The sequence below is a fragment of the Onychostruthus taczanowskii genome, unplaced genomic scaffold, assembly GCF_017590055.1.
Source record: "Onychostruthus taczanowskii isolate IOZ18803 unplaced genomic scaffold, ASM1759005v1 scaffold15, whole genome shotgun sequence".
Taxonomy (NCBI): Eukaryota; Metazoa; Chordata; class Aves; order Passeriformes; family Passeridae; genus Onychostruthus; species Onychostruthus taczanowskii.
The window spans coordinates 3,307,389-3,332,337 of NW_024498685.1; the positions used below are offsets into that span (position 1 = coordinate 3,307,389).

Consider the following 24,949-nt stretch of genomic DNA (forward strand, 5'->3'; position numbering starts at 1 on the left):
TGATGTCATCTTAAAGCTTGTAAAATTTATTTGTGCATCACATAGTTAATCTCAAAAAAACCCCAAATATCGCAGCTTCACCACTCCATTTGACCTTCAGACTGCCACTGTTACATGTAAGAATTCTGTAGGCCTAGGCCTTTGCAGACTGAAAGCAAGCCAAAGGGAAAGAGGAAATTGTGGTTTTAACACCACATTATCCTTCCTGAAAGATCCGTAAGTGCTCACATTTACAGGAAAAGGATACACATTTGAAAACAGCTCTTAAGAGACAGATCAGAGAAAGATCAGAGAAAGAAAGTTTCCTACATCCACATATAATTCTTCTCGGGATACAACAAAATGGTATTTAAGGAGTGGAAGGAAAGGTGTGATTTCCGTCCTTTTCACTGATTATTAAATGCTAGAGGGAAAAGGCCAGTTTCAAACTTGCTCATAAAACAGATAAGGAGCCAATAGAATTTTTTGAAACAAGTGTTCTTTGTACCCCACTAAAACAGGAGATGCCCACAAGTCCTGAAATCAGGAGAACTATCTGCACACATCTACTCCAAGCTTCTCTAGCAAATCTCAAACTCACTCTGCCAGTAACTTCCTTCCCTTTCTTGACCCTCAGAGGGCTTTCCAGAGAGGAAGACTGGCATATTAAACCCAAACCTTCCACAGATCAGCTACATCCATCTCTCTGTGAAATACCTAATGCAGAATATTTGCTGGTTTATATTAAGTCTTAGGGTTGGGTATGCCTTTTGACTGAACTCACCCCAAGCTGAATTTTTCTCAGAACTGAAAAATGCACTCAGAAGTAAAGCAAGATTTTTAATAGTATTCTTTCAAACTCATTTACAAGCATACAATGGAAAAAATCCAAACCTTACACTGGATGGTGAAACAAAACGTGGGGATTTTTTAAAATTCTGGAAGCAAGTTCTGCACATTAAGTATAACATAAGCATCAGTTAAATGGATTATTGCAACATTATAGGTGAAAAGCTGGGTATGAGTCACGAGTGTACACCTACTTCCTAAAACAACGATATAAATATGATGCAGGATATAAATCTTAAAGGTAATGCTGTCTTATAGATATGTCCTATAGAAACCTTACAGCTATGAACACAGCTCAGTGAATCTGGCAAACGAGCCAGGAACTGAAACCACTCACAAACATCAAAAAACTTGCTCTTAAGAAAGTCCCAAGCTGGTGAAAGCAGCAGCAAAACAAGCCCAAAGCAGCAGGGTTATGGTGTGGCAGATGTATCAGGCAGTCAGCTCAGGAGACTTCAGGCTCATTTACTTCGAATAGGAAGAAAAAGCCACCAGAGCATTCCAGCTGTATTGCATCACAAGGCAGCTGATGTTCACCGGTTTATTTGCCTCAGACTAGAAAGTTTAACTCTTGCTGTCTCTGGACACAAACACACCCCAAGCCTTGAAGAGATTAAAGTTTGCCAGAAGCATCCCGGTCAGCCTTACCTGGTTCAGAAGACATTGTTTGCAAACGTAATCCAGTACCACTGCACGAGGAAGTGGTTTTGCAATGGTAATTACCCTACCAGAGGCTCACATTTATCCCATTTACAAGCCCTACAAGTTGCCAGAAAGGACTTCTCCCCAGATGCTCGGTTTGTGCTCACAGTTCACATGCTGGTCCCAGTCACACGATGCTCCTCCTCTCGGAGGGCAAGCCTGTGCTGAGAGGAGAGGCGTAAGCAACGCAAACCAGTCTGCTTAGAGAAAAGAGTGAAAAGTCTGTTCACGTGGAAAGAGGAAAAACAAAGAAATCAGCTTATGTAACGTACAAACTACTGGAGAAAGGAGGAGGTGGAGGAGAAGGAGGGACTACTGTAAGCTGTTTTGTCTAATACCTCAGCCACTATGAAAGTTTTGTCACTATTCATTGTGTTGTTGTTTAAAATTAAAGTAGCATCAAGGTTAAAGGACAAGTTAGTACATTTTTCTGTTTGGTGCTTTGTTCTCCCTTTATAATGCATGGTGCTCATGTCAAATCATCTGCATTTCCTAATCCCTCTTTAAATTTATGCCTAAAATTAAGTATAGGACACAAAATATACCAGAGCACTGACCAAAAGAATCGACATTAAAAAATTGTTATGAAAACATTAGTTTATTTTGCATGGATTAAAACTGATTAGAATAATTTAAAATCTATTTTTAAATTACATAAACTACATATCGTGCTGCAGGGCACAACACAAAGATATTAGAGTGAATTATTAACCAAGGAAATACACAGTTTCAAAAAGCAAAAGGATTAACTGGATAGGGAAGTTACCCCGAGTAACTTTCTTTTATTGTTCAGAGCTCCCGCACCATGTGATCCCCAGCTGGCACACATACATCTCAGCAGGAGGAAAAACCTGGGATTTAAATCCAGCCCTGTCAAGTCTGAGAATATGAATCAGAATATAGCAGCCAGCTGAAGTAGTTTTCAGCCTCTGCACTGGTCCAAACCACAGCTCCCTGCAGCCCCTTCCGTCTCCAGCCGCTCGCAATCCCCACGCTCACACCACTGCAGAGCTGCTTGGAGGGGTGAGCACCAAGGGTTACTGGGAACACACTTACAAAACAATCCCTGAGAATCTGTTTGTCACTGAGGGGACAGCCCTCTGGGCAATTAATTGTTTCCTTTCTATTACAGATGCTGTAGGGCAGAGGGATATTGCCAAAACCAGCAAAAAAAAAAAAACCCAAACTTTCCTCCAGTTATTTGGCCATTTTGGTGCCTTATTTGTCTTGAGATGAGCAGATGCAAGCTCCACACATTTGGATTTGAAACCTAAATGGAACACATTTTTAGCACCTTGGCCAAGATTTACTTTCTTTGACAGTTTTCTTTCTGCTTTGAGTATTTAAACTGCTGAGCTAGAAAGTTGCATTTCCTCATCCCTGATACCCCTAGCAAGTAATCCCAGGCTCCTTAAAGACACATACAAATTTTATTCACCTGGATCATCAGTACACCATTAAAAGAAAAAATAGCATTAGCTGAGTTTCATAATCAGACCAAGAAAACTCCAATGCATATTTGTAGTTTGAAAGTTCACCTACAGGAGTTCAAAGCTTGTCCCTGTTGCTTGGGCTTGCACATGAAGTGCCTTTATAACATAACACTTTATTGCTCCAGGAAAGCCTTTGTTGAGAAGATAAATTTTCTGCTCAGTTTCCCACATTTGGAATAAGCCACTTTCCCCAGGAGTCTGGGTTGTCCATCTGCCAGGGAGTGAGGGCTTTGCCAGCCTTTCTTCAACCAGGTCTACCCTGCCCAACCCAGGAAAACCACTGATAATGCCTGTCATACAAGTACCTGCCAGATTTTAAATTCAGCTTGAATCAGAAACATAGGTTTCAATATTGACACAAACAATATAGTAGGTTAGAAAACTATAAGACAAATGGCTACAAAAGAATTTAAGAAACAATTATTTTAGATAAGAAATTACATAAATTGTTACTGACCACTGCAAGCAAAAAGAGAAGGGGTCAGACAAGGAAAAGCAGGAGCCAGACAAAGAGAGTCACTGTAGCTCTGTTACCACTCAGAAAGAAGGAATTTTACACACATGAAGGAAACTCAGGATCTTATTTCACTTCCAGAAGTAGCAACATTTGGACAGGTATAAAGAAGTCATAAATAAATATTTCAAAAATGGGCAGTGAACTCCTCATTTTTTTTTAAAAAAAAAAGTAATATATTAATTGTTCCATATCTATTTGATTATCTAGCAGATAAGGGGATTTGGAAGAGATTAAACTGCTAGAAGGGGAATATCTCATTAACCTATTACCCTGGTTTCACAAGTGTTCTATGCCCAACTTTGCTTTCTCTAAAAGCAGAAGCATGCAAATTGCACAATGCAAGTATTGGCTGCAAACTCATCAAGAGTGCAGCTATGTCTTCCCTGTCACCACAACATGCCTATGAACTTTAAAGAAAAGTTAATTTAAAAATAAGGTTAGTTTTATTAATTTTCTCTAAAAGGCAGATAAAGAGGCACGGAGAACAACTTGTTAAATAAAACAAACATTCTCATTAATGTGCCATAACAGTCATACTACCAAGATAAGAAGTTGCCATCATTTAGTATAATCAGAATAACTACACAGACTAAACACAGTATGCCCTTTAGTCCTTGCACAGCAGACTAGTTCTAGGAAACTGTTACCCCAAATCAAAATTATTGGCTCATATATGACTGCCTCACTCCAATAACTGAAAGTTTTCACAAATGTCTCACAGTAAATAGATGGCACTTACTTTTTTTCCACCTCCAAGCACTTGGAATACGAGCAAAGGAATACCAGCTTTCATCAGTACTTTCCCCATTTTGGAGACAATGGACTCAAACTGTATACATAACTCATTTGAATATTCTTAATGTGATGAAGTTGAGAAGCAAGTCACATGAGTACTGTTAGGAAACCTGGAAAGCTGAACTAAGTATTAAAGAGCTACGTGAGCAGTGTGTCACTGTGACACACAGCCCCCAAAACCAAATTGGCTCATGTGACAGTGAATCACAGTCCAGCACTCAGTGTGGCTGTCTTCTGCTTCTCTCCTCCTTCCTGCAGACTTACTTCAGGCACGAAGTGTTTGAAAAGGTTTGCTGTGGATCATGCATCAGAACATGATGCACAGTTTGTGTAAGCCAGTGATGGAGAGGGATTTTTGTCCCAGCTAAAGGATCAGTAATCCACCTGCACCCTGACACAGAATTCAAAAGGAGAAATTCTGAATTTCAGTATGGAAACACCTCCCAACTTTCTTTTTCCATGTGAGAGATCCACAGGCATCTCAGTGAATCCAAGAGAGAAAGGCGCCTTTCAGAGGGCTCCCATAGAGCAGTTGTGGTTGACTCACACTGATCTCCCCTTTCTCTTCTCTATTACACCCCAGAACTTGAAAATCACAGGATCTGGGGCATGGGCAGAAACAAAAGTATGCTTTTTGCTCATCCCCAAAGAGTTCCTGAGATGCTGTTAAAAGCCCCACTCATGAGCTGGGCAGCATTCTGCAGAGGGGTTTGACTTGGGTCCCAGCTATTCTTAGGGAAATGGGATTGGCTACAGGACATCATGGAGCCCTGTCCTGAAGTGACCCTCACTTCTGTCAGACCTTTCACATGCTGTCCTTTTCATGACTCCTGGCATAGGCTAAAATCAGTAACAAGAGATTTTGTGCAGAAGCCTGGATGGCTTAAACAAATACATTAAAAAAACCCTGAAGCACACAGCTTATTTAAAACTGCTGTCTTGTTAAAGTGCACCCTTCAAGCATTGCCCAGTGGCATGTAAGGAAGGAAGAAACAGCCACATCACAACTCAGGATTTGCAGGCATATAATAAATAAAAGGACTGGGGGGAATTTTATATTAAGGAAGTGAGCTCCAGAGATTAGTGATCACTAGAAAAAGGAGGAGGTAAAGTCCACACAGAAGTGGGCTGGGCAAGGAGAATGTTTAGGAATGGGTATTCAGGACTGCTGCAACAAGGAAAAGCAACAATATCTTTAAAAAGATAGGCAGATAACCCTCAACAAGGTGAGAAACACTAGAGGACACTGGATCTGCAGTCCAACAGAAACACATTTGTTGAAAGGACATTTTCCCCTCCAAATTCTGAAAATCAGGAATATCTATCACTCTCCTCTCTAGCTCTCCTGGTTCACATGCAAGGAAATTGTGACTTCATCACATTGCAAGAAAAGTACTCTCAAGGTAGAGGTGATGAACAATTACCATGCCATAATTAGAAAGTAAATAACCGTATTTTTCCATCCTTTTTTGTTTCCTTCCAGCTCAGCTGTATTATGTGTCCCAAAGAAAAAGCCTGTGGTTGTGCTCAAAGAACACACACTAGAAGTTCTTAGAGGAAAAGGACTTTTTGTCCTATAATTGCACAGCATTTATCACTGTAGCATCTTGTTGTTTGCAGTTTAGTTCAAGAGTAAGAGTAATACCAGCAACTACAAAACTCTCCAAACAAATATGAAATGGTTGCAATTCAGTGAAATCAGAGAACTATACCAAAGATCATTGCATGCCTTCTAGTCTATTAGAGTTCACAAAAGGACCTATGGTAACTCTATGTTTTACACTAACCATATAAAGCTGGGTTTCTGTAGCTTGAAGTACCTTCCATACTTGAAAAAAAAAAAAAAAACAAAAAACCCCCTAAAATCCAGGAATGTGTGATTTATTTGTCAATTAATCTTGTTTAGTAAAGAAAGATCAGCAATTGTTATAGGATTTCTGGTTTTAGACATGAAAAGTGGTCAAAGGGTACGCCTCTGCCAACTGGGTTTGATTTGCCAATTCTTCTGTTAAAAAAAAAATGGTTTGACAGTTTTTATTTCTAAAACCTCCTTTCTATATAGACAAATGATAAATATATATCCTGCAAAATCGTGCTATGATTTAGGGAAGCAGCCATTAGGGAAGCAGCATTAATTCTAATTAAAGTAGCTTTTGGTCATACACAAACACACAAAGCACACGTGCATCCCACAAAGAAAGGCCATGACCCAATACAGGAAGACCAGCACACAGAACTGTCATTAGATTCAGCAGTACAGAGAAAGGCTGAATTCCTAACTTTAAAAATTACACCTTCCACATTAAAAATCCAAACAGACTCACAAAATAAGCAGATAAGATTGTAGGGACTGTGATTTCATTTCCATATAAAAATCAAATCAGGGCAGTCAGATACTAAAAATAAAGTACAAATTATTCTTGGTTTGAGTTAATAAAACCTGCATGGAGGATTCACAACAAACAGCAGAGCAAAATGCATTAATACTCTTCTGGGCTAGATAAGACTACACAAAATACGATCAGGGTAAAAAAGGGATTGAAAAACCAGTCAAATATTCTTTATCTGACAAGAAGCAGTAGGAAATGTTTGGGTAATCCACTGCAGAAAGCCACAAACACACAAGCCCCATGGCTTACAGCATCAGTTTATGGATCACCCATGTCATTTTTGCAACTGAATTTTAGCAGATGCTGAAAGCCATATTCACCATGAATTTGTTTAGTCTTTCCCTGAATCCCATTTACATTTCTTAGACAGAATATGTGACAGTGCAGGCATTTTTAACCTATTCCACCTTAGCTCTGACTCCATGCTTTCTGAGGAGGAGAAACCTGAAAGCACAAGACATTTTCCCTTTCACCTTCCTCCATCCTCCCTGTCACACCACAAAAAGTATCAGACGAGCTTTCTCCAGAACACATCAGTTCCTAAAAATCAGAGAAGCATAGAATGATTTTGATGGAGATCATTCAATCCAGCCCTCCTGCATGGGCAAGGACAACTTTCACCAGACCAGGACAAAAAAAATGTCACTATCTGTTCACAATTCTTTTTTTCAGCCTCAAATATATCTACAGCTGTAGTCTCCTTACTTTGTCCTGTTAGGGCCAATATAATCTAGTATTCACAGGACAGTCAGCAAACTGGACCCTTCTTCACAGAGTTTTTTTCTGCCCTGCCATTAATACATAGAGCTGATTTTTTTTCCAGTCCATCCAGCCTTGTGTACCCCAACTTTCCAGAGAAAAATGATCACAAGGAATTCAACAAACCAACTCGATTCAAAAAGGGAAGGTAAAAATACATACAGTGGTAACAAATAAGACAATGTAGAAGTGCATTTCAGCTTTTGGAGCAGTAAGGGTCAAAGACCAGAGAGAGCTATGACTGTTTTTAATAGTGAAGTTGTGCTTATAGTTAAACATAGCCTTTGAGACCACATCCGCACTAATGAAACTGTAATTTCCTTGAAATTATTGCCATCCACCAGGCCTCATCAGCCAGACAGTAATGACTTTTCATCATTTATTTCAACACAAAAACAATCAATAAGCTTCCCCCCCCCCCAGCTCCTTTACTGCTATTTCTGAACTCTAAAACCCAGAATCAGAGAAGATGCCAGCTATAAAACAGACACAGCCAGGTTTCATTGTTGTCTTTGTTATGGAAGGAAATTCTAAAACACCACTTGATTTTGTGATAAACGGGATTAAAGCAATGCAAAGAAAATCTTAATCCATTAAAACATGATGAACAGACTAGAGTATCAAAGAGCAGTAAGTAGATCACATTGTATTGAGAGGCTTTCCCCTCTCATCATGACTGTGTCCTGGGCATTGTTTTGCACTGAAGATGTTTAGCATCAGATTGAGGGAATATCACACTTCTACTCATACAAACAGAGGACACTCCATGGAATACACATATACACAAAAAAGTCACCTTAGCTGCCAACTGAAGTTTTAGTCCTGTGTTAAGCAGCAACTAAAAAAGCATTCTACAGTTTTCACAATTTTTCAACAGTGGGAAAATTTTGGAATATTTGGAATATTTTCAGGCAAAACAGAGAAACACCAGGAATAAGACCAGTAAAATCAGTGACAAACATGGAAAATTTAATTTAGAAAGGCTGTATTTTAAAACCAATCAGATCAGCTTCATAAACACATACACACACACAAATGTTCACTCTCTTACGACGTAACCAGGTCACAGCTTGCAGAGCAAGTGGGCAAAATTCGTGGGCAAGGCTCTTCATCTACAATATTCCAGACTAAGGTTTTAAAATGAGCATTTCCCCAAAATAACAGGATGCTAGCAGACAACAGAGGGGTGCAGCATTGCTGACTTCACTGAGGGCAAACACACTACTAACTGTATTTCATCGTATTAGATTTTAAGTGTTGTGTTTCAGTTCTCAGGCAAAGCTCTAATTCCATCACTGAGCCTTTGAATTTATTTTGACTTATAGCAGCTATCTTTAAGAGTGTTTGTAGCAGCTTTCACAGTTGAAAGTGACTTACACACAGAAATCTTGACAAGCCAAGGGACTAAAACACTTGCCAGTTACATTCTAGTGGGTGGCCAAGTCATAACAGCAACATAAGGCTCCAAGCAATGGCGTGAACAAGAGCTACTGAAGAGAACAGACATCAAAATCTGTCTTGGAAACTGCTGTGACACATAGAGCTGCCAGTGAACTATTTCAGCTACAGAGAAAAGTGGAACAGGATCTTTAAATAAAGGCAACAGGTGATCTTACATAACCTTTTGATGTTTTAGAGAGCTGGACAACACTCAGCCACACTGAACCAGTAAAATGAGCATAAATTATTTATTCTCTGTTTCAATCTCAATATAACAGCTACAAGCATGGTATGGGAAGCCAAAAAACTATTTTGAATCACAAAAAGCCACGTCATTCTTTCACTTGTCTTCTCGAGCATCAGTGACCTCCTTAACTAATGGAGGAGAATGAAAAAATAAATAAATATTGGCTTGTGTAGAAAATAGGACAGCAGTGTAGGAGAACACAAAGAATGCTGATACTGAGGAGGAGATAAGATGAAGAAAAATTCCAGGTGAGAAGTTCAGGCCCTGCCCTGCAGGAATGACTCATTAAAGAATCAAGTTTTTCTTTAAAGTATTATTACAATCTCTTGAGATCATTTTCCCTCTACTACGCAAACAGCAGCTATGTTCAACACCTCTCCAGGAAATACACCACGCCACCCATGGCACTACTTCAAAACAAATCCCTTGGTTGTAGAAAAGTCTACAATTCAGGTCTTCTACAACCTCAATCCCCAGGTCGTGAGCCTTTGCTGAAAGGGTTTGCATAAATCTTTGTTTCAATCTTAGCTAAAAAAAATTTTAAAATATACTTACAACTATAAACCACACCAACACCTAATTGAGCAGGTGAACATGGATTTTGTTTTGGTTTTTGGCAAGTGTTACTACAAGTAGAAGTGGAACAGACAAGTTACAACACTGTTTAATATCAGGGTTAGCTGCACCTACACCCTTTCCATGAAGGTAAAGTGCATCTGTGGTAGTGAGAAAACCACAACCAAAAAGTAGAATCTGAAGAAGGCACAAGCCAGAAAATGTCTACAGATAGGCAAGAAGAACTACACAAACACTTGTCATGAAGGTTCCTCCAAAGATCAGCAGCTGGAGAAGCACTTCTACTTGAAAAAGCACTTCTGCTAGCCATCTGTCAGGACCAGAAGGCTTTCTCCCCTCAATTCAAAATCTGGCTGCCCTGGGTTACCATTCATCTGAAGCACTGAACACTGGCTTGAGCCCAGAAAGCATCATCCTGATAGTAGAATTCATGCCTCAAAGTGCCCGCTCGAGTTTTCTGCTGACAGGGATCTCATGACATTGGCAATGAGTTCAATCTTTATTGTTCATTTTCTGAAGCATAGTGTAACACTGACTTTTCATCACTTAGCAGAGTTTAAAGTTCTCTTTAAAGTTTGCTTCTCATACCATAAGAGTCTGCAATTTGCTGTATGCCAGAAGAAAATCCAGCTGATCATCTAAATGGCACGTAAGTTATAAGGCTACTTGTGACTGAGGGTGGCAGTGGGGAAATCCTACACAAAAACCCCTCGGTGACCAAATGGCTCCTTCCAGTCCTGAGCTCCACATTCCCAAATGCACTCAAGGAATTGCTTGGCTGAGATATTCATCAAAAAGTAAACAATTCCCATGGCTCTTATAAGTCCAAGTAGTATTTTTATACTGAAAATTAACAGCTAATTATATAGTAAGAGCAACTGGATGAACGGGGTGGGGGGGGAGTGGAAGAAAAAATTCCCCTTCAAGATATTCTGCAGTCACATTTCTTCCCATCCTGTTCTTCTTCCAACTTTGAATAACAATTACTTGGGAGGAATATTTTCTGAAACAATTTGCAGAACACCTCTGAGTCTTCAGGTTCTTCAGTTACACACCTTAACGAGGTGGAAGCACAATGAAGGACAGAAGTACTTCTGCACTAAATGCAAGCTCCTCTGGAAAAGACTAAAAAAACCTACAACAATTCACAAAAATAAGTCATCTGCCAGTCTCTCACCATGATTTAGTTACTCACCATCTCACTGCAGAGGTTTAGGATGGTGATCAGCTTTAGAACAAATTCAACCAATTTGATGTTTTCTGAAATCTGGTACAGTGCTTTCCAGCATCGTGGGAAAAATAAGTGTTAATGCCTGAATTTTGACCCCACCCAGAGAAAGCATAAAGGCAGCAGCAATTTTACGTGACTAAGGCCCAGCAAACAGACCAACAGCAGCAGCGCCTGTGTCAGCAGGTTTATCCTCCCACATCCAGAGGCTGGAGAACTCCATTATTCCATGGGACTTGCAAAGAGAACAGTTTGTAAACAGGCACCAGGACTTTCCAAAACAGCTGGCCCTTCAGAGAGAGCTGCAGGCTTTAACCTTGAAACAGCCGTGCTGCTGTAAGGAGACAGTGAGGAGCCTGACCTTTTTTGGTTTTTTTTGTTTTAATACTCTCTATACAGGAGTAAATGGCAAAAACAAAGTGCATTGAAAATGAAGCATGTTTAAAACCTTCACCAAGCAGCCTGAACACAATGTATAAATAAACCCAAGTCATGTCAAGCAGCATTCCACAGTCATGTGTCAAGTGAAAAGCAGAAAGACTTGTCTGTTTGAAGCAAACAATTGTGATCGTTTATGCGCAAGCCACTTTCCTATATATTGACTCAGGATTTTACCATTTAATGACAAGTTTCCTGAAAGCTTAGTGAGTACAGACACTATAAACAAGATTATTATGAGCTCATTATATACTAGGTTGCATTTCTAGACACTATTTAGTTGAGTGCTCATTCAAAATGCCCTTTTATTGCCAGATGATATACCTAAGTTTAGCTTACCCACTTAAAATTACCCCAACCAAATACTCAGTATGACCCATCATCTCTGCTGGCCCCCAAAGCCTGTATTTTAGACTAAATCTCCTTCAAGAGATCATGTGGCAGATTACATTGACAATCACTTATTTGCATTAAGCAGAAACATCAGAGCCACTTGTAGTAATCTACCTAAGACTAAAAACAAAAAAAAAAAAAGCCATTTAAAAAAAATATCATTAGTTTTCACCAGACATTTAACAGTTCCTCTCTTACATGGAAATGGGATGTCTACTATGAAAGGCCAGATGCTCAAATGGATTAAACAGTGTCTAGCCTTTAAATCCTGCATCCACAAATCAACAGTGACCTAGTGACCTAAAGTAAAATTTAATAATAAAAAAGTATCCAACAGACACATATAGACCGATCAAGACAGAAATTAAAAAAAAGATTTAAAAAATTGTTTGCCTAAGACTGTTTGGACATTTACATGGTGCTCATGAGAACAGAGTAGCTGGAAAGCGCAGAATGTGCAGCCCCCTATTTATCCTTGACACAGGTTTAGCAGAGGCAGTGGGAAAACAGGCTCCTCAGCACAGCCCCAGCTAGCAATCAGAAGAAATCACCTCTGGAAAGAGTACACAAGCCATTACCTTCCCGCCCTTAGGATTGTTGCTGTCTCTGAAGAGTTGCCAGCCAGACAGGAATTCACACGCAGTGACAGTGAATCCTGTGGGCAGCAGCTGCCTTCCACGAAACAGAGCAGGGAAGAGAAACACATCCCACAGCAGCATAACCTTGGGAGGGCTGCCCTTCACTCCAGGCAGGTCCAGGATAACACCTGAAGGGTGAAAGTCTAATCTCCTTCCAAGCACAAAAGCCAATCTGCCCCCTTCCTCCTGACAATGCAATTACAGACTTGGCACTTGCACGTGTGAACAAGTCCGATGCAGCCCATTAAGAGCAAGTTTTGCATAAATTATCAACTTCAAAGGCAATGCAATATTTAAATTCTGGGGAAGGAAGGGAATTTTTAAAAAGGGGTTTTTTTTCATTACAAGTTGATACAGCTTTTATTAAGGGTGTTCACCCAATTCCACCAATATGAGAGTGTTACATGATGTCTGAAAGGACTTCAGGCACATATACCAGCCTCCCACAAGCACAAGAAAAGCTCATTCACCACAAACAGTTAAAGCACTCAAAGAAATAAAAACCCTCTCAACCTCCCACACACACTTTTGTTAGGCACCAAGACTTGAAAAGCATCTTGTAGGTTAAAAATTTATCTTAGTTAAATATGTTGCAATCGTGACTTATTAACTCTATCAGTAACTTTCCATCCAGACTCCAATGCCCTGACATTTTCAGTGCTTAAAAGCAGAGGACAGAGCGGTTGAATTAGCACTGACACAGTTTTAATTAACAGCCTCTAGTAGTGTTCTCCCCTGCACCAAATAAAAATGGCAGTTCTGACAAGAGGGATGCAGCATAAGACCTTTATTTGAAAAGGGAAAGCCCATATGCGACTAAAAACATCTGCTGAAGCAACATTTTGCATTTTTGGGCGGCAAAATTTTCATGTCCCTCATTTAAGTCAGCAATTTGAGTTGCACTAAAATGTTCACCATGAAGATATTAGGGAAAAAATTAATACTCCTAGCTCCTGCAACACAGCAAAAAAAGTATTTTATAGGACAAGAAAACCTTACAAGGATATACCTTGAATTTTATTTTCCCCTTTATATTAAATCCAGCCATCAAAACAGTCACAATATTTGAAGGGAATCCCAAAAACTCATGTCAAGTCTTTATACAACTAAGCTGTATAAGAGAAATAGTCCAAAATGTTTGATCAGTTGGTGAGTTAGAAAGAGGGAGAGAGGGTGGGAACGAGGAGCGGAAAACCTGCTCCTGCATTCTGCCTCCCTTACACTGCTTCCTTGGGCAAACTGCAAAAAAACCCCTAAACATCCATTGTATCACCAGCTCTGCTCACACATTTCCCCCTCGTCTCACCCTTCATGACAGTAGGAAAACCAAACACGTATCACATCCAAAAAGAAATCACTCAGACAAAAAGCAACCAGCGTGAAAAGACACGTAAATCAAACAGATCTGGCAGCAAAGAGCATTTCATAAAGACGAGAGACATGGATTGCTCCATTTGTGTCCGTTCGGCCAGTTATTGTTCTGACTTACTCCTTTAACTACCCCAGATTAAACTGCTTGAACTGCAACAGACAAACGAAGAGCCTTAAAATACAATCCGCCCCACACCCTCCTAACAATAAGCATTATTTCCGTGGTGCTGCCATCCTCAAATCTTAAAGCCACTACCTCAATTAAAAATTACCTACATACAAAATGAATTTAGCACCGACCTTGCAAAAAGCTTGCTCCTCTTGGCTAGAAATCATTAACAGTTTTGGTAAAATCCTTTTATGTGCTCCTCCAGCTAGCTAATTCCAGCCTTCCATTAACGCACTCCATTGCAGATAATTGCCGACAGCACACGCTCCCCTGCTTTTGCTGGTTCCCAACCCAGCGAGGATAATCACATTCCAGCAGGGAGCGAACAGATGGCAGCCTCCATGGTAACCAGTCCTCTCCAGCTAGTGCTAGCACTGGGAGACTCCCGGGGACCGGGGCAACAAGCGCTCTTTGTGCTCCAGCCTCGCAAAGCCCGAGCGCAGCAGAGCCGGCTCCGGGCGGACTGGGCATGCCTGGCAGGTGCCCTGCCTTCGCAGGCAGCCGCGGCACCTGAACAAAAGCTGGCGGCCAGCTTTAACCTTGACACTGCCTGTTCCCGCGGCGTGCAGGGGGTGAAACACCCGCTGACATGGAGGTGAAGCTAAGCGGGAGTTCTGTTTGCTATTAAAACGGGGAAATTAGCAGGGAGCTGGTTTTCCCTTGGCAAAATTATTTTCTGAAGGCAGGCTTATTTTCCCCTGCATGGGTTTGATTTCAGCACGATTGGAAACGTTTGCTGCCTGATCTCTATCTCCCGGACTTTGAAATTGCTCCCCTCAAGATACCATAATCTATTGCTCAACAAGAATTGCACAGACCCTCTGTTTTGGTCTCAGGGCTTCTGTCAGGCTTATCTGCTCTGCATCAGCCGAGATCAATGCTGATTCAGCACCAGGCAAAACTGCCCTGTCCCTGCTGCACTGCCAGGAGAGGTGTGTCTGGAAAAGCCTTTTTTTCCATATCAAAGGTGTGCCTGAAACCTCTGCTCTCGCTGGGCCAGACCCTGCACAGCTCCACACCTACAGTGAAGGTGTGTGCACCAGCTCAGAGAATTCCCACTGATGATGTCTGCAGGGAAAAGGGAAGTGGCTTTTCACATCCAACCGATAAAGATCTTCTCTCAAAATAAAAGGGCTTTGAAAGAACATATTAAGGTTTTAAATACTGATGAGTTGCAGAGTCTCAAAATATTTAAGGTTTGAAACACTGAATGGACAATAGCCTTGACTCACACAAACTTTCTCTGCTTCACTCTCAAAACCACTCAGTGCTTATGACTAACAGTGTGTCAAAAAACTGGGTAATTTTACTTGAAGCTGAACCAAATTTGGACCTCAGGTTCCTGCATACTGACTTAGGTCTAGCAAATGAATCTTTTGAGGAAGGGAAAATGGTTTCCTTTCTCCTTTAATCTTCTAGGTGGTCCTGCAGAAGAGCTTATGTTCCTCTAAAAGACTGAAAAACCCTGAGCTGGACCCTGCCATCACAAAAACATGTCTTCTTCTGCAAGTGGTTTCAGTCACAGAGCTCTATGATTTTCTCTCTCCTCCCACCCAAATTTTCAGTTTTCCTCATCCTCGCTGCACAAGGATGTTTATTTTGTTTCACAGCAAGCCCAGTGAAGTTTACATTGGTAAGAGACACCACTATTAAACTGCTGGTGCATTACCACTGGAAGCCTTTCAGATCCTTGCTGACAGCACAAAAGTATCTGAAATCAAAAGGCCCCACCACAAAAAGCTGAAGAGGACCCAGATTTCAGAAGGAACTCACAGAACTCACAAGGTTACTGTGGATACTGGTGAAAGGTGTGGGACAAAACCCACGTCTGACAACTTGCCCTCCAGGACTAGTAGACTATTCTGACTCATGCTGCTAATTTCAATCCATTCTCTTCCTCTAAATAAGCAATCTTTACATCATCAAAAAATTCTTAAGCTTATATGGACACCAAACCTGATTATCCATCAGCAACAGCAGTAAAATAAAGTAAGGGAAAAAACTAGTATCCTACTCAACTTGCCAGTTGTTAATAACAAAAAATTTCATCATTAAAGAATCATGATAGGCAGCAACACCATTTCCTTTTTGCCTCTTAAAAATAAAGACAGTGGCTCAGAAATTAGGTTTGATGTACTTAGAGATTTTTATGCATTTATGCCTTTTGGGGGTTAAAAATGGAGCAATTGCAATTCTTAGCAAAATTACTTCAAAATTATAGGGATTCAAGTTCAGTTTCGGTCTTTTTTCCATCATGAAAGGGACACCTCCTACAAAACAGTTTTCTAGATTTATGTTAATTCCAACTTTGTATTTAAAAATTAAGTTGTTTACTGAAATATTATAAGCCATCTTGGTATTGGAAAACCTGTTCCATACACCATAAAAACCCTTAGACCATCTGTTCTTGAACAAGAACTAGCTGTACTCATTATAGGAGGATTGCTAGCAGAATGAAGGGCAACAGCAGTCAAAATCCATTTCAGCTTCTTACTTGGCATTTCTTTAATTATTCGGTCTGATTTTACAAAGACACAATGGGAAACGAATCAACTACGTGGAGCAGCCATCACGCAAGGGAAGGGGCAATGGGACAGACTACAATCTTTGATAGAAGCAATAGGTAACATATATGGAGCAATGCTTAAAAAAGTATCTTCTGTTCATATGACAAAAGTTTTATTCAAGCTCCTTGAAAGGGACAGAGGAAAACAGCACATCCAAAATGATTCTGAGGAGGGGTGGACATAGAAAAAAAAATTTAGTAATCTCTCCTTTTTTGGCTCAGAGACAGAAGTTTAGGAGTAAACTGGTTTTAGCTGGAAGACATGAATGGAAAATAAAGAACATATTGACATCCGGTGTCCTGAACTAATTCCATTGTAAGGATTGTCTTTCACAACAATGACACCATGTGCTTCAGCTTTTCCAATCCCAGCTGCTATCTGACAGACCAAGATTTTGCCATTTTATTCAGGTTGATGAAGTCTGAAACTAAGCTTTAGAAATTTATGTTTTTCAAATTGAATGGGGGTGGAGGTGTCTTTTTGGTAATGACCACTTCAAAATCTATTCACCCAAACCAAGTTATGTGAGTTTAGAATGAGGTATATAGACAGCAGTTAGTCACCATTGTCTGCATAAGATTTGAAAGCTTTCACTAAAACCAACCACAGCACCTAAGTAAGTGGCATGTCAGGCCACACACATGCATGGTTTCAAGTTGTTGCCCATTTGTTATACCATTTTTTAGAGTTCCACTGAAACAGGCTTGTAATTCCTGACAGTTGCAACATTTACTGCCAGACAAAGTAAAACAATACAACATTGATCTGCTCTATTATAATATCACCTTTGTTTCTATAGAGAAATCAACTTCCATGTAAATATAGACTCATAGAATTGTTTGTGCTGGAAAAGACATCCAAGATCATGGAGTTCAGCTGTTAACCCAGCACCACTGTATTCTCCACTACACCATGTCCCCTGGTGTCACATCCACACATTTTTTAAACACTTCCAGGGATGATGATTCCAGCACTTTCCTGAGCAGCCTGTTCCAATGCTTGATAATCCTGTCAGTGAAGAATTTTTTCCTAAAATCCAATCTAAATCATCCCTGGTGCAAACTGAAAGACAGTTACTCATTACCTGGGAGAAGAGCCTGACCCCCACCTTGCTATAACCTTTCAGGGCATTGTAAAAAGTTTTAAGGTCCCCCCAGAGCCTTCTTTTCTTGTCTAAACATCCCCAGCTCTCCCAGCTGCTCTCACAGGATTTGTGCTCCAGACCCTTCCCCAGCTCCAGCAGCTCTTTCTCATAGTGAGAGGCCCAGAACTGAACACAGAATTTGAGGTGCAGCCCCACCAGTGCCAAGCACAGGGGCACAAAATGGTCACGTGTTCCTTTTAGCTCCAAATCATCCAGTACTGAAGAAGTGGACCTCAAGGGAAATAGGATGTCTACATTTTTAAGAGCATTAAAAAATACATCTATTCTCATAAGTAAGCATAAAGGCTCTGAAGATGCAAAAGGAGACCTCAGGCTGCACTCCTGTTACTCCCATTACTTCCCCAGCGATTTCAGGCTCCTCAGTGCCACAAGAAACAAGACTATGGCATTTATTTTTCTTTCACAGGGTGCCCTGAAAGGAGATGTGTGCTGGGCTTGGAAAAACAGGGTGGCTGTTTTGCTTTTGTTCTGACAGGCAGTGTTTGATGCACAATGTCAGTGTTCCAAGTGCAGAATCTTTCCCTTCCAAACTGCTACTGTTTACAGAAGGGGATTTGCAGCAGAGAGATGAGCTATCTCCTTCTCTCCACCTCAGTGACACTGTCTCCGTCCGCTGCAGCCATCCTTCCTCCAATGTTACAACAGCTGTTCCTGTGGATGTCTATTTTTGGCAGCTATCACTAAAGGACAACAAAGAAACACAGACAGAAGTTTTACTAGGCCACCTTAGTGATCTGTTTGGTCCACAAGCTTGGAAGTTATCCTTCCCTCCTAGGCAGTTCTCCAGAATAACTTTCCAGTTACAGAAATATAAGAAACAAGACTTTTACTGTTATGTCTCCAAAGATAGCTATTTTCAGATCAGGCAGGGCACCAGCCTGATACACAGAAACACATTCTGTAAACTAGAATTGCTTTCATTTCCAAGCAGTTTATGGCACCTCTCCCACTCAGCTGTGTCACTACTGGCTTCGAGTTAGTAATGCCTGTAGCAAAGATATTGTTTCTTCCTAAAGCCAATACTAAAGCATATCTAGAGTTATCCAGGCACATTGATTAATATAATTTTCAAGTATTATGGAAATTAAATTATTTAAAATCTAATTTCAAGAAAATTCAGCTATCAAAACACTCTAGATTTCAGCCCCTTCCTCTAGTGAAGAAAATCCTCTTGCTAACTGCTGATAACAAAGACACAGCTAATTAACAGAATTTTACATTGTAAACACTGAATTATTTTCATGTCAACAGCAAAATGTAGTGCACAGAAGAATTGTTAAGGAGATGTATGATTGCACAGGGTCCCTCAAGAGCACACTGCAGTCAGGCCTTGCACATCCAAGGTATGAAAGAGCTCATATTGGTGCTACCCACCCAGCAGCAAGGGGGCTGGATCTGGCTTTGCAAGTGGTGCATGAACAGAGAGAAATGGAAAGCCAACATCAAGAGGCTTGCCTCACAACAGCAGAATGAGCTGTCACACTAATGCATTCAATTAAAAAAAAATAAAATCAAGAGGTATGACAAAAGTACAGCAGATTTCAGCTAAAAACTCAGTTTGTCTAGGTAGGACAATTCAGTTCACTGTCTGGAAGCACCCAACAATAGGGCACAGCAACCAGCAGACGTGCCTGATTATTTCTGCAATCTCACAGAGTGTTTCCATGGAAAAGCAGCAGCCTCCTAGGTTTAACATTCAGCGTCTGACAGCTGAGCCAGCCAAAGCTCAGACTCAGAAGGCTCAAAGAGAGATCACAGACAGCTCTTTGGATGTGGTTCTGAGCAATGCAAGACTAAATCCAGCTCTGAGGAAGAGCCCAACCCCAGGGGTTCTGCTCTGTGCCTTTTATTTACCAGTTAAGTTCCAAATGAAAGCAGAACAGACATCAGAGCAGCACATGGGTGGGAGCTGTGGCCACAGGGCTTTCCTTTCTCCTTAGGCTTCACTAAGGAGTTTCTGAAAAGTCTGTAGAGGAACTGAAGGACTGCTCTTGGACAGAACTGGCAAAACAAAGATAGAAATGCTGGAAGAAGAATAGCCTATACTTTCCCTCCTCTATAAATTATCCCACAGTAATTACCAAAACCAGTAGGAGAGTAAGGAAATGTAGAGAAACCGATGCAACCACAATGAAGTAACTCACGACATTATGGGTATTCAGTGAGCTTGTCTCCTCCACGCAGATACAGGAAGCTCTCATACTTCATCAATCCAACTTGGAAAGAAAAAAGGCTGTTATAACTCCAGAACTTTAAGTTAGTCTTTGCAGAGGTAATCTGAGGTACAGCAGGAGCAGTGGTATTTGAGCAGTACTAAATATTACATCATGCTTTAGCCCACTGCATGTGGATAACTTATTAGTGGCAAAGAATACAGCAAAAATTCTTGAAATGCATCTAGCAGATCCACTCATATAATACACATTGATTTGATTTAAATTCCTTTCCAAACTCATCAGGCACCACTTTGCTAGAGGTTTCTAAGGTCTAGAGACACCAGTGCCAGATCCAACCCAAACAAGCACTTTTCTGGGCAGTCTGTAACAGTTCTCAGAACAACACCATATTCATTTTACAATACACCTTGCTTTTCACTACCCAAAATCTCCTTCCACAGGTCAACTAAGCACAAAGCCATCTAAAAAAAATCCCTCATTTTGGAGGGTATTTCATCAGGCAAACTTGGAGCATGCTCCTTCCATGTCCACAGTTGACAGTTCCACTGACACGAGGAAGAAAAAGCAGCATCACAAGATTCACTGGTAGCTGACAAGACAACAACAACAAAACCTAAAAATTCTACCCACCTCCCCTGCTAGCTCACACAAGAGAGTTAGCTTTTTTTACAACCCAAATTTACAGGGCCACTTGGGCCAAGAGTAGCTATCTGTTCCACTGGAGCTACTCAAAATACTCCTGGGTTTTATTTTTGTTTATATTTCAATGGCTTGGAGATTTCATTGCAGTCTACCTCCTCCCACAAGAAGAAGCAACTATTTTTACAGCTGTGGGGGGGAAAAAAAAAGGAAAAAGAGGTTCTGCCAGAAACTGTTTAGAAAATTTTGATGAATACTGGGGGCCTTGGTTACAGTTAGGACTTCCAGGTGGACTTCTGACAAATATATGGTGCTAGAGGGATACAGCAGGTTGTCTCTATTTCAGATCATTTTCTACAAAAGTAATCAGCCCAGTACAGTCTATTGCTGCTGGCAGCAAGCACCTTTTGAAAGCTTTTGTATTATTATTGCTAGTAACATATAATGCAACAAAGAGGGATCTTGCAAGGATTGTATTATTTTGCTACAAGGAAACACAAAAGAATATTAGCACAAGTCACTGCAGTACCTTGAAAGGTCTAGAATTTTCATAGTTTGCCTTTAATTGCTTTTAATGCACATAAGGGAAAAAAAACAAAAAAACCAAACAACATAAGACACACCTACAAAGAAAGACTCCACATTCTGAGAAATGAGCAAGACTGACACACGTGCAGAAAACAGAACTAATAAGCTGATCTTGTTCACTGAAAAAAATTTTAGAGACACTTTTGAAGTTTTGATTGTCTTTGCACTGGTGAGAAAAATGAGTCCAAAGAATGTAGTATCAGCAGGGATGAATAATTAACTGCATTTCAATGTTCCTTAATTAATACAATATAGTGCAAGTGTGTATATATATTGTATATATGCACTACAATAAAATATTTTCCATCCAGTCTGCCTGTACTTACATTTTAAACAGCTAGGGTGTATTTTATATTTTTATATCTAGAAATATATCTATAAATACATGTTGATATACTTAAACAGCACTCTAGTAACTGTATTACCTACACTTAGCTTCCAGGAAAATAAAACCTTTGGCAATGCACTGCAAAGTAATGATGTGGGGGACCACAGTGACACTCACCCCTCGTCTCCTATCCATAATTTCAAAGATCATCACTATTCTCAGACTGCATGTGACAGAAAAATAGGAAGGAAAGGTCAGGAAAATGTCAGAAACCAAGTTCAAATTTGAAGACAAGTCCATGGTGTGCAATGAGGAAGGTCACAAGCCTCTATTTCTCTTTGTAGTGGTAACTGCCTAGGATCAACACATTCTTGTTCTGCTTCTGCTGCTGCTCATCCAAGCCATGAGAATTCAGTTTAGTGCAACTACCTCTGGATGTTGGCAGATTACTTGGTCCTCAACCACAGCAAGAAACAAGCTTTCTTTTTGAGATCAGCAGAAAAACTGGATCTAGACCACAGATTCACTCCTGCACAGATAAGTTTGGCCACAGGCTACTAGAGAAGTTCCTGGCCTCCTGCAGATTTCTAATTCTTCAAGAGAGATCTATACACGTATCAGCTACAGGCCAAGATGAGAAAAACTGTGTATCTTGTTTTTCAAATATTTCTGAGACTCTCCCAGAGGACATCTATTTAACATCAAAACCAGTAAACTGTTTAAGAAAAAAAACCCCACAAAAACAAAAGACAGCTACTTACAGCTACCCATGCCTTTTAAAGGAATGCCAGTGCCACAAGCAGAAATCCTTACATTCCAGTGATTCTGTGCAAGTAAACCTACTTATTTGGGAGGCAATCTTCAAAGTGGACATAGAATGAGCATTATCAACTCATTTTATGAAAAAGGAAGTTCTGAATTTCATAACTTAGTGACATATCTCAGGAAGTAAGCAACAAGAAGCATTTCAACACATACTAACAGCAGATTGTGTGAGTGGGCACATGTGTCAAAGGAAATGTGACTTTAGAATTTCTCCTTAAAAAGAAAAAAAATCCTTACACACTGGGAATTGTTTGTTTCAGTGCCATCAAGAATAGTTATTTTCTTTTCTACATTATGGAAGCTATATTCTAATCTCACCTTTAAGGCCTTTTGGGAACCCTCACTTCTTAAGAAAATAATGAGCAGCTCTGGCAATGCAGAATGTCTGTTACTCTGTAGAAGAGCAGTCCTGTATTTTAGTTTGTTAAGAACTGGAAACACATTAATAAGTTGAGAGAAAGGATTTCTAGGAGTTACTTTCACTTGTAGCCTCACTATTCTTTTGACAGTAATAAACTGTCTAGTAGTAAGTTATTATTTTCCTGTAGCAGGAAACTTGTAAACAAGACAGGTCTTGTAATTTGCTCCTCCATTTTTGCTTCTCGTCATTGTGACCTTTACACCCAACTCCAGCAGGAGGCCTCCAATTCTTCTACTGCCACACATTTGCACCATGCAAAATTCAGCAGAAACAAGCATGCCCTAACTGCAAAAAGCTCCTGACTCCTTTCTGCATTGACTGTTACATTATTGAAATTATATGAGAGAATTTTCAGGCAAAAGAAAACGACTTGACAATTTCCACCATGCCTCAATTAAAAACAAGACAAAACAAAAAAAACCCAACCAACCAAACAAATAAAAACAACAACACCAACAAAAAACTTCTTAAGATACAGTCCCATAGCATCAGGCGTGGATGATGCCAGCAGCTCTCTAGACAGCTGGACACAGCTGTCACAGCACCCACTCCATGCAGCTTCTTCAGAAGTCCATTCCTCAATCTGATTTTTTTTAAAGCAGGAGGAGCGAAGAGTTCTAACAAAAAGGGGAGTCTGTGTCTGCTATACTATTGTTTCAAGAAGAGTGAGAACTTGCACATCAGTAAAATTATATTTAATGATCAATAGGAATTCTATAAATACACAAGCGGAAGACATAACAGGAGACTACATAGTGAAACACCCAGCCCTGAAGCAAAATTGGCATGTCTAACCCATCCTGGGAAGATAAATATGAGAAAACTACCTCATCAGAAGTATGAACTATACACTCTCAGCTTAATAGAAGAGAAAGAAGAACACAGTATTTTTTAATAGTTCTTCAGTTGAAAGCTGTCTGATGCTACCAGTGTAAATCAACCACTCTCATTTTCTCCTAACTACCAGCAGGGCAAAGATTCTCAGCATTCTCATGAAAAAATGGAGCTCAAGCATCATCCTCTCCCAATACTGTCCCCTATTTCACGCAGAAACCCTCCTGACCCTTTCATTCAAGCTCTGAATCTATAATTTGAAAGCTCAGTATGAATTATAATGATCTTTTTGGTCATATTACTTCTAGCAACCTCCTGCAGAAACAACAATAACAGCAGAAACATTAAATTTTCACACTCTTTCTTCTCAAAATTTCAGGTTATAGAAGGAAGAGATAGCTGAACAGAAACTAATGAAAGAAAAATTGTGGTTTTCAAAGTCTGTGGTTTGCAGAGTTACCTTTGACTTCAGCACTACAACCATCAGGAGTGATTGCTGTCATCAACAGGAAAACAGCTGCACCCGACAGTCTGCAAAGGGCACTTTCTCATCTGGACTCCAGTCACTTAGAATTCAGTAGTGTTATATCATATATTACATTTCCATTTATTTAAACTTATTTTATTTAAGCTTCCATAAAGCTTTTTATGACAAATAATTAAGCCTATATTGTAAGACTGGGATTTTTTTTGGGGGGGGGAGGTGGGGTGCAGGGGGCTTGACTCCTGAAATAGTCTATTTCCATTGCTTCAGTAAATTGTAATCTAATATTTAATTTTAAGCCAATCCCACAGTATCATGGGACACAATACAGCAAAATCTGTAGCTTAACAGGTTTCAGATTCAGCTGTTAATCAGTCCCTCTATTCCATAACAAGTAGAAACTTTAATAAGTTGTGACATTCACACCTGAAAGCTACAAAATGAAGACAAAGCACCCCAGAAATGATATTCAGTTCAGTCCTACATGATCCAAAACAACTAATCTCCAAGATGTATCCACTCCCCAATTCAGAGGAAATCCCAATTAAATTTAAGACATGTATTTGTCACAGCAAAGACATCTATATACGTGATTTATCAGAAGTGATGCTAAAAGTGGATATAAATACTCCAGCTGACCCAACACAGCACAGCAGCAGTGGAGGATTGCCAAACTGACCTCAAGTGCGTTCCTCTGAACACAACATACATCCTGTACCTCTGCCACTTCCCTCTGGAGCAGCAGCTGGCTGCTAGAAACACCTATGTTTCCTATGCAATGGAGAGAATGTTCAATATTTGATTCTAAAAGGGAAAATTCATCCATTTTGTTTTCACAAAGAGCTTGAAAAACAGCAATGATATAGCTGAAAGAGATTCTAGTCACAATTATTTAGCCTATGAGGACACTGTGGGCCACAAGAAGCCTTACAGTCTT

General features: G+C 40.1%; 1 protein-coding gene across 7 annotated transcripts in view; it reads right to left on the bottom strand.

The window, feature by feature from the left end:
* FGD4 (FYVE, RhoGEF and PH domain containing 4) overlaps positions 1–24,949 on the bottom strand; it is a 105,482-nt gene that overhangs the window by 54,088 nt on the left and 26,445 nt on the right. For 3 of the 7 annotated variants that reach the window (XM_041398752.1, XM_041398753.1, XM_041398751.1), the window contains exon 1: positions 1,477–1,613. The exons of 2 other annotated variants lie outside the window; for them this stretch is intronic. In XM_041398752.1, coding sequence (XP_041254686.1) covers positions 1,477–1,492 — 16 coding nt within the window. In that variant the 5' untranslated portion in view covers positions 1,493–1,613. Of the gene's footprint in view, positions 1–1,476; positions 1,614–4,279; positions 4,407–19,860; positions 19,933–24,949 lie in introns of those variants that run through there. 2 more of the 7 variants (XM_041398755.1, XM_041398756.1) reach the window with 2 other exon arrangements.